Here is a 13,602-nt window from a genome sequence, read left to right on the forward strand (position 1 = left end):
AGCTCTGGAGATTGGGGATGGGGGTGGGGGCATGGTAGAAGGTGCTGCTGTTCAACAGTGTGACTCTTTCATGAGCCAGCTGTTTGCGTGCCAGGCACTGCCTATATTCACTCTCCAGTAAACCCTTGTCACACAATGTATGAGGGTGGCGCTCAGACTTTACCACCCATGACCTCTCTAGGCGCCAACACGTCCACCTGCAGCTCCTGACGGCCCTTCTCGACACAACCAGATTTGGGCTAGACTTTACAACTCTTCATCTGCTTCCACTCTTGCCCCTCCACAAGCCATTCTTTGCACAGTGACCAACACAGGCTTTCTGAAATGCAAATCTGATCATGTCCTTCTCCTGTGTAAAATCTTTAATGATTTCCCGACCATCGTAGGATCAAGTTCAGAATCTGAACTCGGATCCCCCAGCTGCCCGTTGCAGGAGCTGCTGCCTCCCCTCCTTGCCTGGCACATGCCTGCTCATTCTTCAGGTGTCCGTTTATGTTTCATTTTCTTAAGAAGACTTTCCCTGACCTTTTGTACAGATTTGGTACCTGACTACACGATCTCCTAACTCTTAGGTTTCCTTCTCAGAGCAGTGACTGCAATTGTAATTGTTCAGATATCCAAGCATGATTTATTTAATTGAAAGTGTCTCTCTCTGCCAGGAAGTAAAATTCATAAGTGCATTGCCCACTCCTAGCGTGGAGCCTCTGGTCCATAAGACATGCTCACTAAATGTTTGCAGAATGTGCCTCTGTGCTGTACATTTTTACCTTTTATGTTATACAACATGTTCTCCAATTCCTTTTATGTTATACAACATGTTCTCCAATTCTAGGGACCAGTTTTTACTGTGTGACAGGCAGTGTTTGTTAGCTTTTGGTTGAAATAGGGCTCTGAGCCAGAATTCCCTGGGTTTGGAATCTTACTAATTGTGTGATACTGGGAGGTAGTGTAACATCTCCATGCTTCAGTTTCCTCATCTATTGAAAAAGAGGAGGAGATAAAGGGCAACAATAGCACCCACTTCAGAGGACTGTTGTGATGATTAAATAAGTTGTGACATGTAGTATGTTTAGAACAGTGCCTCACACATGGTAAGTGTATGAAAGATTTTAGCTCCTCTTCTTCTTTACTCCTAAGAATATGAAAAATAGGTGTTATGTTATTATCCCCACTTGTCAGATAAGGAAACTAGATGCATAAAACAAGCTTTCTTTAGTAACTTGTTTATAATCCTTCATATCATTTTTTCATGCTAAAAAAAAAAAAACTAAAAAGAAAGAAAGAAATGAATGTTCTCACATTTTGGGAGTTGGGACTTGGAGGATATTAGGGCCTGGCAAGATGAAGAGAATAAATCAAAGAAACAAAGGAAGTTTCAAAGCTGTTTCAGGCCCGGGACTTGGCCCTCTCTTCGCACGTTAGTCTAATGCGTGAGAAGCCTACACGAGGGAGGGGAGACCCAACTGCCACAGAATCTGGAAGGGAGGTGGCGAGTCCTTGGAGAGTGACTCAGAGAAGTAGGAGCTAGCATCTCCAGGTTGTAGCAGGAAGTGAGAACCGTGGCTCCCAATCCGTTCCGAAGTGACTCAGGAACTCTGCCAGTGTCTCCAAAGGCATCACCATGTCCTCAAACCAAATCCACTTGAATTAAAGAAAAAAAAAACTATGCCATGCGTCCCATGTGAGAGGAAGTAGGTGCAAAGAAACCAAACAAAAGGCTGTGAATCACTGGAGTGGACAATCTTCCTGGAGAGAGGGGAGTCCTGCACCAGGCTTTAAAAAGACATCTGGCAGCGACAGGATTATTCCTGGCAGCCCGTTGTTAATGGCCCCGAAATAGAAACAACCCAAATATCATCTTCAGTAGAGTATATATATAAATTGTGGTACAGTCACAGAATGAAGTATTCTCCAGCGACGACAGTGATTGAGCCACAAGTACACTCAACAGTAGGGGCGAATCTCACAAATATAATACAAAACAGAAAGTACAATTTGATGCCATTTGTTATGTAAACCAGGTAATATGCATTTACATCAGGTTTGAGAATTTAGGACCATGTGACCCTTGAGGAGAGGTAGAAGGCTGGAGGGCCACAGGGCGTCTCCTGTTAGGTTTCTGTTATTCAGATGTGTTTGTTTTATAAAAATTCACTGATGAATACACTTACTTTTTTGTGCACTGTTCTGAACGTATGTTATATTTCAATTCATTCTTCACTTCCCCACCCTCCATGGCCAGGGGTCAAATTAGTCCTGGGGTGAACAGATAGCCCTAGAGCTCTGGATATTCAGAAGTTGGAGAAGTACCAGTTAGGATGCTTCAGAAGTGGGAAGCCGTTTTGAGTAGAGCTCATGTTTCTGCAGTGCTGGTTCTGAGTCTTGGGTCACTACTTTTGTCTCAGTGAATTTTAACCTTGGTGTTGCTCCTTGCCCCCTGACCTTGTAGCCCTCTCTCTCTAATCAAATGATCTCTATAATATCCAGTGCAATGTGGAGCTCACCTGCTGGGTCAGAGGCTCGGCCATAGTCCAATTCTACACAAGCCTTTCCTCAGTTGTCTGCAGTACAAACATCCATTCCCTTCACTTTCCTTCAGAATCTGAATAAATCATGAGATGGCTGGAGAGGAAGCTTCACCAGCCTGAGTGAAGCTTCACTCAGCCTGATGAGAAATCTCTCCCGTGAAACCTGATGGGAGGGACTTAGGAATCTCAGCTTCTAGACACCCAGCGGGTGATTTTATAAGTAGTACGGGATCATCTTCGTATGACTGGCAGAGCAGGGAAAGAGGGAGAAGCCCGTTCTATGAATCGCACAGGAGGGTTACAACGAGCTATGCGAATGGAACAGCTGGGCACAGGCAGGGCTGAGAATCCCTTTTGAAAAACCGTGGCTGACTTACCTAAGACCCATGCTGCTTCACAGTATTTTGAAAACACTAGAAATCACCTTCCAGCTTTTCCAGAGGTGAAGTCACAAGCTCCCAGCTGGATGCAGCTCCGTGACATCAAAGCCGTCCAGCTCGGACGGCACATGTCCCCATCCAGGCTGTGTTTGGGCGGGTCAGCTGGCTTGGAGAAAACAACGTGCCTCAACGTGACCGTCCCCACATTCTGCAGACTTGAAAGGGAAATCCTCTGGATTCTGACTGGGCTCCTGGGGCTCAGCCCTGGCTCTGCCCTGAGGCTGCAAGAGGAATACGAACACGGAAAGGGCTGCATGTTGCTGTCATTGCTTCTCCAGGTGATCAGAGACATTTGCAGCCCGAGCTTCTTTGTTCTTCACATCCCCTCTTTGCCTCCGCTGACTGGTGCCTCAGAAACCCAGCCCAGCATTTCCCTCTTTCTCCTCACTTACCCTCACCTCCCTCCCACCTACTTCCACTTTTTATTGTCCATTTCAGCAGAGCGCTTCTTAAACCTCACAATTACTCAAAGGTTTGCCCCCAGTATCGCTGTTGCTCTACAAGGATCAATTCCTATCCGTCCCCCACGCCATTCTTTCATGTTGTTCTCTTGCTTTCTCAGATTTTCATTTTCGTGTTCTTTCCCATTTCTACAAAGGCAGGATACAGAGGAAGGCCAGCAGAGGGCAAAGGGCACCAGAACTGAATCAGGAGAGAGATGAGCATTTTGGTTTCAGTCACTATGTGTGTGACTTCGGGCAAAGAGTACAGAGTCTTCTCTGGGCGTTAGTTTTCTCATCTGTAGATGGGGTTGGATCACCCATGGCAGAAATCCAATGCCATGTGTTGTGCCAGTATTGGTGCCACGGGAATGCAAAGAATAAGACTGTCCTGGCTCTTACAAACTTACCGAATGACATTATATTCTCTATGATACACACACACACACACACACATACATACGCATACACACACATCTTCAAGTAGAGAGATAAATTGATAGATAACTACTGGGGGAAGAAAACTGGATAAATGAATGATCGTATAGTCCATTGAATCCAATTAAAGTCTTACAGAGAGACTGAATCAGAATCATTCTTTTCCCGAATTCACTTGACTTGCCCCTTGTGCTCAGGTGTGACTCTCCACCCCATTTTTTCATAATTGGTTGAAATAAGGAAGTACTTAAAGCTGTTTTTTCTTTTGCTGCCACAAAGATCTGCATAACTGCTGGTTCCTGTTCGTGGTGAAAAATGGTCTTAACCAGATGAATGAAGGGCATAAGACACAACAACACAAATCAGAGAATTTTAAACCATGCTTATTCCTAAGCGAAACAAACCCTAAACAGAGCTCATGCTTGCCCACTGAACTCCTAGGGCCCCTAACTTGGTAAAGGATATTCCCTCCATTTTCTAGCTCTTTGTATTCAGCCTCCCTATCCCTTTTCAAAAACTGTGGCTCATAGCACAGGGAGATCAGCTCGGTGCTTTGTGACCACCTAGAGGGGTGGGATGGGGAGGGTGGGAGAGAGACGCAAGAGGGAGGAGATATGGGGATATATGTATACGTATAGCTGATTCACTTTGTTATAAAGCAGAAACTAACTGTAAAGCAATTACACTCCAATCAAGATGTTAAAAAATAAATAAAATAAAAAAATAAATTTAAAAAAATCTACATATTGCTGAAAAAAACCCCACAAACTGTGGCTGACTTATCTAAGACCTGTGCAATATTTAGAAAACAAATTAGAAATCACCTTCCAGTTTTTCCAGAGGGGACCAAATCCAAGAAACATTAAGAATGTAAAGGATGGGACAATGTAAACAACAGTTCTGAGATAACGATGTCCAACAGCAGTGTGGCAAGTTGGTTTTTTTTTTTTTTTTTCCTTTTTCATCCACCAGCAAAGATGGAAGCTTGTTTTAGTCCATTGTCTTGGTCCATGGCAGGGAGCAGTGCATGAATCTGTTATTTGATCTGGGAAGAACTCTAAGGCTCTAGAGTCAGGCTGAAGAACTGCAGCAACGCTGGCGTTTCAGAGAGCCTAGGAAGAGCCACGCATTCTGGCTGACCTGCATGCTGCCTGGCCTTACAGGCTGCCGCTTTGCCTCAGTTAGCATGACAGACCAAACTTTCCCTTGCTCAGAGTGGACAAGACATGATTTGTTCCCCTTTGGCTGTGTCAGTTCTGCAAACTAGATACCAGAGGCTGCAAGCTCAGGAGAGCCTGACTTTCTGGAACACCATTTGTTTGGACAGGCCAAGCCAGTAAGGCTTTTCATCTCTTTAAAGCTCCCAGGGCAGAGAGCATATTTGAGGAATTCCTTTTTTCAAAGTTTTTTTTTTTTTTTTTTTTTTTGCCCCTTCCAACATTTTGTTTAAGAGAAAATGAGATGTCTATCTTCTGTTTCCTTATTTTTTTTCAGGAAAGCAAAGGGTTGTTGACTTCCTCCCTCTCCCCTCCCTTCCTTCCTTCTTCCCGAAGGTACTCATCTGAGAAAAAGAGAACGAAGTATTGTTCCTGTTCTCTTTCTTAAGTCATTTGAAACACTGTCCCTGCGAGTTCTTTAAGTTCCCTGCAATCTGTACACAAGACAAGGAGGGAGAGAGAGAGGGAGACAGAGAGGCAAGGGATCAGGTAAAGCACGGGGGCTGCTGCAGCCATTGAGACTCAGGAGCTGGTAAGTTACCCATGCAATCCTTTCTACTTCCATTTCAATGTCCCTGGGATGGATATTGCTGTGGGCATCTTCAACAGAAAATGCTTTACTGGGTGTAATCCTTAATCAAAGTGTACGACTGAAGGATGGCCCAGAATTTAAGCTTATATGTTTTTTTTAAGAGAATACTGATGTTTTGCAGAGCTGAGGCTGGCAGAACTGGGCATAGAATTGCATTGGGCTAAGGAGGACATTGTGTTAAATCTGAATTTTGGCACAGATAAGATGGCCGGGTTAACCAGGAGCCACTGGAGTATGTGATATGTCTCACTGGAGAATTCACTCTTCCTCAGTGCTGTGTCCTGAGAACCTTATCAGGGTGTCTGCTAAGAGCTGTGGTTTGCTCTGGGGATTTTGTTACCCATTGTCTAGATTGAGGTGCCTTCTCTTGTTCTTTTCTTTTCATTCAGCATCCCCCCCAAAGAGAACTGTTAATTTATGATTGTTATTCTGCATCACTGAGGTAGGAGGAAAAAAAGAAGGGAATATCACTTCAAATTGTACTTCATGGCAGGGGGGCTTATGTGTTCAGGTTCCACATGTGGGTTGAATGTAAGTTTATTATCCACTGTCAGTGGAAGATGTCATCTGCCACGCAAAAGAAGGCAAAGATTTTGGGGCATGTAGCTTTAGTTTTGGAAAACAACATGCCACTAAGAGAAAGATTGAGATTGATCGCTTGTGTCAGTAGGAGTGAAAAACAAAGCTAAATGTTGAAAAATATTTACCCTGCACCTGGTTTTCGAAGCACCAAACAGAATACAGCAAACTAGTCAAGATTACACACACAACTAGTTTTTAAAAGTCTAACTTACTTAATTAAATTCGGCAGAAAGTATAATGTTATGAAGAACTCATCATGGCAAGCCACAAGGAAGCCAAGATCACATTGTCAAAAACAGGCCAGCAAGGTCACCCTGAAAGACTGTGTATATTTACTAATATTAATCATTCAACTCAGAGAGGTGTTGAATGGGTGACAGACAAAGGACAGGCAGAGGTTTTCTCTTATATTCATTTCTATGAAATTTACTGATTGAAGTCATCTGGGATGTGAAGAGTGTGATAAAAATAGATGTTCTCTCATTTATAAATTAACTTGGCCAGACTATGCATTAACCACAATCAAGTAATTAATCTTTATTCGAAACCGAGCCATCATCTTAATAAGAATAAGAAAATATGATAGAACTGGACTGTTATGTGGATTTTGTTCCATTAGTCAGACTTCTTTTTTCTTCTCCTTTTTTTCAAGAGGCTTTCCTTAGGAGCACTATAAAACGAGCAACGGAAAAGAGATGTGATTAGCGTTTGCCTGCTGAGGAGGCAAAATCATGCTAATAACAGTTGGAAGTGTTCTCCAGCTCCCCTAATACCTACACAGTCACCCCATTTCATAGATCTTCAGGTCATAAGGGAGCCGGGACTGATCAGCTTGGGCAGTTTTTTTATTTTGCATCTTTTATCAGCAAATGTGACACCAGTAGAAAACTTAGGGCTGCGAGTTTTCTTGCTTCTTTCAGTTTCATTTTTCCTTGATAATGTATTTGATTTTATGCCCAATTAGAACAACATCAGAGAACACTCTCTCATTTGGGTTATTGAATAAAAGCATCAGATGCAACACAATATGAAAAAAATGACAGCAGAGTCACACTGACCAAAGACAAGTAAGGCAAAAGGTGGGTATACCAATGGCGCAGAAAACAGCCTCGAGCGTGTGTCTCCACTATGGCCCAAGATTAAGGAGCTCAGGATAGATTCTTTTCTTTAAAAGAAAAAATATGTATTCAGTATTTCCATTTGAGTCGTTAAGTCATTGCCATGAGAATATTTGTTGGATACTGGGGGGAAAAAATCAGCTCCCTAATGAAAAAAGCCATTGACTCGTTTAGGCTAGTTGCTACCAATCTGTCTTCACTCAACTCCAAGGAGTGAGTTGGCATTTGTGGAAACTTCCAGTGTGTGATTCTTCTTTGGGGTCATCAGAGGCTCTTCTGTGATAACATTAGGGGAACTCCAGCTTGGAATGGGCCATAATTTGACACACAGAGGTTGCATTAATTAATTTGTGCCCAAACTGTACATATAACTAAATTATAAATTTGTCATATAAATGTTAAATTATGTTAGGATGTATCCTGTAGGTCTGTGTGCTGGGATGTGAATCAAATGAGAGCAAGCAGAACATCAAAGGCACAGGCTTTGTTGTTATACAAATCTGGGTTTGAATTCCAGCTTTGTTGCTTACTGTGTGACATTTACTTCGGCCAGGTAATTACTCTAAGCCTCAGTTTCCCCTAATGTAAAATTGCATCTATGTTATAACAGAGTTGTTGTGAGGATTAAATAAGATTATTTATGTAACACGATTAACACAAAGCATGGCAACTAATAGGAGTCAACCAATGTCAGTTGTAATTTTTTAAGTTTTATGTTAATACTTAAGGGTACTGTCTCTTTGGAATGTAGAGAGTAGACTATATCCCCATAATTTGTGTCATTATCCATGATCAATACTATACCAAGGGTCTGTCAGAACAAAAATCATGCCTCATAGCTTTGGAGTTCGGCATACATTGAGTGAAGCTCAATTCTTTTAAAACAAAGGAAAGCAGAGCTTAATATTTTGATGTTCACCTTCACTAATGGCAGAAAAGCCAGATTTAGCCTCATTAAAATGCCAGCTGTGTCCAATAGAGGGGAGAGTAGGGAAGAGTTTGTCTTGGGATAAAAGTCTTGAACTTAGATGAATGTTTGAAGAGACTACATGATATTGTAGATATTTCATTCTCCCTTTCACCCACTTCCCCAAGCTCTCGAGCTCTGTGCTCTTGGTGACCTTTTCCCTGGCAGTGGAGGGCTGGAGACTTTTTTTTTTGGAGACCATTGTGGCAGTGACTCAGCCAGAGAGAAAAGGACTTGAAGTGACATGTTCTCCCCACAGTGAAGGCTAAGAGATCCCTCTCCTCAAATATTTTAGCGGCAAGCCACTTACTTTATCACCGGTATCACCACTTGTGTGTGTGTGTGTGTGTGTGTGTGTGTGTGTGTGTGTGTGTTATCCAACTGCTATTTTTCTCTCACTCTAACCTTTAAAACCTACATCCTGGTTAGTCTGTTAAGTAATAATGATACTTTAACTTAGGTCTTAGTTAAACTTCCCTCTCCATCTTCCAAAAGCAAAACACACAACCACAGCAACAACCAAAATCACCAATAACACAAACCTTTGAGGTTCTTTTGTTAGAATAAGAGGCTCTGATACAATAGAGACTTGTTCGGACAACTTAACCCTCAGAGAGCAATTTGAAGCTGGGTTTTTCTACCCTAATGTGCAAAATGTGTCTTCTAAGGTGGCTTAGAGCAGGAGAACAAAGACCAGTTTGGGAGTCAGAACACTTCTGTTCTGTTTTGTCCAACCTCTGCTGCCCCCTATACGTGTGACCCGATAGGTTTCTTCACTTGCTTGGACCTCAGTTTTCTCTGTAAAATGATGAAGTTGGACCAAATCAGTGACTGTCAAAGTGCTCTGTGTGTGTGAGTGTGTATCAGAATTCACCTGGGGCTTGTTTACACTCTTCTCCCCGGCCCGCTGCACTAGATGATCTGTGAGATTCTTATGCTGACATCCTGTGATATTCTAAAACAGATGGTCACTGTCTTGCTCTGTCTTCTTCAGGATTGCATTGACATTAAATTAAAATGTATGTTTTAAGAGCCATACTTTTAAGCATAATTCCTTTTCGGCATTTGATGTTCTCTCCAGAAATTAGTTTTGGACGTATCAATTGTTATTCTAGAAGCTGTTAGCATTATGGAGTAAGGACTATGCAACCAATCGGATAAGACTGATGAATGTTCTATAACAACATATGTATCATAAAAGAGCAATTACTTAGAATTATAAATATTGTAATTCTGTATGAATAGCACTCTTTGATTTATGCATTTATATATTATTTGCATCTTACATTAAGATACAAATGCATTCTTTCTTTAATCAAGGAAAACACAGATACTATTTTTTTCTATTCACTTCAAAATAATATTTGTAGATTCAATCTCGTAAGTTTTTTGGTTTTGTTTTTACCTTTTTACAGTGTGTGTTGTGCTGAGCCTATTTTAGAAGTTAGATCCTTGTCCCTAAGTTAATACTGACATGGAAAGGCAAAAGATTGATAATGGTGTTTGAAAAACCGGCACCCACAAGTCCTGTTAAATCTGCTTTAATCATAAGAAAAATCTGTAGCTTAGAGAAAAATTTCTGATTTCCCTAATTTCATTTCTACCCAAATCTCTTGAATTTTTTTCTCACATGTTTATACGACTAATAAGTAGAGCAGCACTGAACACAGGTCTCCACCTGACAGAAGCAGAGAGGCAGCAAATATTTTGATGTGCACTCTCAGAAACAGCTAGCCTAATGATGGCTGTTCTTTTTAACCATTCAAATATCAAATACATTTAGATAAAACAATGACATATAGATAAAAGAATAAGATGTCTTCATCAGAAGTTATGTATAATACATAAATTCACTAGACAGTAAGCACCATGAGGACAGGGCCTTTGTTCGTTCACTGCTATACGCCTAGGGCCAAGAATAGTGCATGGCATAAAATAGATGCACAATAAATATTTGTGGAATAGATGACAATAAATAAGTGGGCTATAGAGTGAAATATGCTATCTTAATATAATGCTAAATACAGCAGTTAGTAAGTTGAAAATTAGTCAAAGTTTCTGGGGTTCTGGACAGTGCCAAACTGCCAGCTTGACATGTTTATTCCCACCTGAATTGACTGGAATTATGGCTTGTCCCACCATTACATGCATGGGGCTGTTACATGTATATTAATGTGTCATCTCGGCAAGGAGCCCACCCACTTGCTTATGGGAGATAAACATTTATCAGATACACAGAAATGACTTTGGTTGCATTTTATTTTCCATTTGTTTTCTGGGCAGATGATGGGTTAGCACATTGTTTTTGGCGACAGAGAGAGACAGAGAGAGAGTGGTCATTTGTTTCTCCTTGACTAAAAGAGTTGTGAGCCAGGATTTAGCCTTGTAGGAAATGCTCAGTGCTCTCAGGTTTTTTTTATAGGCAGGGCTGTAAATCCAAGTTAAAGGGATGCCACTGAGTTTACACAAACACGAAGGAGTGAATTCAGGGAGGGAAATGTGATATCCTTGTGGCACACAATACCTTTTCCTTTATATAATTAGGCACTGGAGACAGCCAAAATGAACAAATCCTGGACTGAGGCAGTTTTGCACTTATTTGGCAAATTTAAAGTGGTAGATATAAGTATGAATATAACAACATTGGGGTCTTAGGTTTCCATTATCCATAGTAGGAACAGAAAAACCTCTCTTTGTTCACATTGATAAAGCCTGTCTCTTTAGTGCCAAATACCAGGGCCACACAAAGGAATTCTGACCCCTTCTCCTATTTTCCTATGATCTGCTATGGCCCCGCTTTGACCTCATTCTGTGACGGCCACTGGTATTAATGGGAGAATGAGATAACCACAGGATCACCACCACCCGCAACACTTATGGAGGAGTCATGACGATGTTTGGGGACTGCCAAGAACTTTACATACATCATTTCACTTAACCCTCCCATTCTAAGAAGTAGGTGCTTTATTTTCCCCATTTCAGAGATGAGGAAAGGCAACTACCTTGTTTAACAGATAGGCTAGAAAAAGTTAAGTGATTTACTCAAGGTCACTGAATTGATGTTCCTTGTTTGCAGGTTTCTCATTAAGGAGGAAGCAGCTAATAATTATTTTTTTTAAATTAAGTATCCCTTAAGGCAGTGTTCCTCAAGTGTAGTCCAAGAACCAACAGCATGGCATCACCTGGGAGTCTGTTAGAAAAGCGGAATCTCAGACTGCACCCCAGACCCCCTGAATTAGAATCAGCACTTTAACATGATCTCCATATGATTCAGGAGCACATTCAAGTTTGAGCAGCACTGCCTTAGGGCTTTGATCTGTTGTATACACAGATTGACTTCAGAATGTAGGTCCCTGTTCTACAGAGTCCTTTTTTAAACTTTGAACTTGTCCAAGACAACATAACTCCCTCTTGGATAATGGTGTTACTGGACAAGCCTCAAGTCTATTCAGCTCTGAGCAACATTAGGCATGATTTTTGTGGTCTCACCTAGCAAGTTAACGCCATACCACGGTACCCTAATAATCTCAGAGAGTAAAGGTCCGGGGTATTGTTTTTCAAGTGTGTTCTGAGAACCAAACATCAGAATCACCTGGGGCCGATTACTATGCCTTTCCCAGCTCTAATGAATCTGGGGCGGGGCCTAAGGCTCTGACTGTCCCACAGGCTACTGGCTCAAGGTAAGGAAGACCCAGCAGGGGCAGTGACAAGTTTTGGGAACATCATTCCAAAAAGGTGTCCAGCTTTTTCAGCGGTTTGAAAAAATATCTAAAAGCAACAGTATGAGATAGAGTATCTCAGAGCCCTTCTGGGAAGAAGAGGTATGCTGCCAGCTTCTCCCTTTGAATGCTGGAGAATGGGGACAAGAAACCCTGCTACCTGCCTCTGGGAGAAGGTTGGGGGGCGGGTCCCCAGCATCACTGCCAAGGAGCAGATGCCAGCACACACCCCTCACTCTTCCCAGTTCGAAAGAATCCTTAGAGCTTCCTTTGCACTGGGGACTCACCGTTCTCACTTGGAACAGAAATCAAGAGGGGCTATTGTTGGAGGGGTGGGGGAAAGGAAGCAGGGCCGGAAGAGAGTGAGGGAGAGGACCGGAATAACCTCTGGTTTGCTTCAGCCTGGACACAACGCCTTTGCCTGGATGGAGATGGTGGCTTCTCCCCCTTAATCGAGGCCCTCTGGCCTTCCTCACGGGAAGTGCAGGGAGAGAAAGAACTCTGCGTTTTCAACGCTGTTTTATGGAACACCCACCACAAAAGCCACTGCTTGTCTCTTACTGTTTTTCTAATTCAGGCAGTCTTCTCTCCACAGCATAGTGGAGCTCCCTCCCCTCCCCTCCACCCCTAATAGCTTTTTCAGTTAAAAAAATGTACAAAGGGGGATCTTTCAGCATTATCCTGAAAAATGTATGCATTGAAAACTTTTAAGGTGCTAAGGAGCACCATACTTAACCCATCAAGGTGGGGTTCCTGAGCTACTAGAACTTGAAATCTTAGGGTGAAGAACATGCAAAAAGTTCTACAAGGTTACTCCTAGGTATATCCAGAATCCTGCCTCCTACCAGATTTTTTAAGAGTTGGGGGGAATTCCCTGGCGGTCCAGTGGTTAGGACTCTGCGCTCTCATGCAGTGCAGCCAAAAAAAAACGAGAGAGGAGAGAGAGAGAGAGTTGGGCAAGCACCATCTTTCTTAACACTCAGGAGATATTCAGTATGTAATGCAGCAAGCAAGTCGGCGTCTCCTCCAACATCATCCAGAGCTCTCCTGCATCCCAGTCACATCAGCACAATCCCCTGTCTCTGGGTCCCCAGGGATGGAGAGTTCTTATCTCCTAGCTGTAGCCTGGGTCGTGAGTCTTAGAGAGGATGTTGGAGAAGGAGTGGAGACCCCAGTGTTTGGAAAAGAAGGTGCAGCTCAATATTACATCATTTTGGTTTGTCTTTACAACCTTTAAGTGCTCAGGCATTCCACACTTTACACTGGCTCCTTGTGCTCTCTCTGAGCCTCCTAGGAGAGGAATTTCGGCATCACATATTCAGTACCTGCAGTCAGGAAGGACGTTCTGCAGTGAGCAAATCCTATCCCAGAAGGATTAGGACATAAAGTGCTAAATTTATTTGCTTTACAACCAGTATGGATTTTGGGGGAGGGGGAGTTGGTTTACTTAATAGTGTGTTATCTCTCCTGTACATGGCACATGTGCCTTACACATGTGTGTATAAACACACAGACACACAGACACACACACACACACAGAGACTATCCAAAATCTTTGGCT

The 13,602-nt window shown here is 42.4% G+C and overlaps 2 protein-coding genes across 5 annotated transcripts in view; one reads left to right on the forward strand and one right to left on the reverse strand.

Moving 5' to 3' along the window:
* LOC309658566 (uncharacterized protein) overlaps positions 1 to 13,602 on the reverse strand; it is a gene marked incomplete at its 5' end in the record, with an annotated part of 59,223 nt that overhangs the window by 3,584 nt on the left and 42,037 nt on the right. The window contains one exon of one of the 4 annotated variants that reach the window (XR_014262249.1): positions 2,906 to 3,189. The exons of 1 other annotated variant lie outside the window; for it this stretch is intronic. Coding sequence is in view for 1 of the 3 variants with exons in the window: in XM_082457413.1 (XP_082313539.1) it covers positions 2,953 to 3,189 (237 nt within the window). Of the gene's footprint in view, positions 1 to 2,905; positions 3,190 to 6,679; positions 6,908 to 13,602 lie in introns of those variants that run through there. 2 more of the 4 variants (XM_082457413.1, XR_014262250.1) reach the window with 2 other exon arrangements.
* ZNF366 (zinc finger protein 366) overlaps positions 3,211 to 13,602 on the forward strand; it is a 71,077-nt gene continuing 60,685 nt past the window's right edge. The window contains exon 1 of the mRNA XM_082457197.1: positions 3,211 to 5,595. The gene's annotated coding sequence lies outside the window, so the exon portion shown is untranslated. The remainder of the gene's footprint in view (positions 5,596 to 13,602) is intronic.

This window comes from Balaenoptera physalus, assembly GCF_965194825.1.
Source record: "Balaenoptera physalus genome assembly, chromosome: 3".
NCBI classification, from domain to species: domain Eukaryota; kingdom Metazoa; phylum Chordata; class Mammalia; order Artiodactyla; family Balaenopteridae; genus Balaenoptera; species Balaenoptera physalus.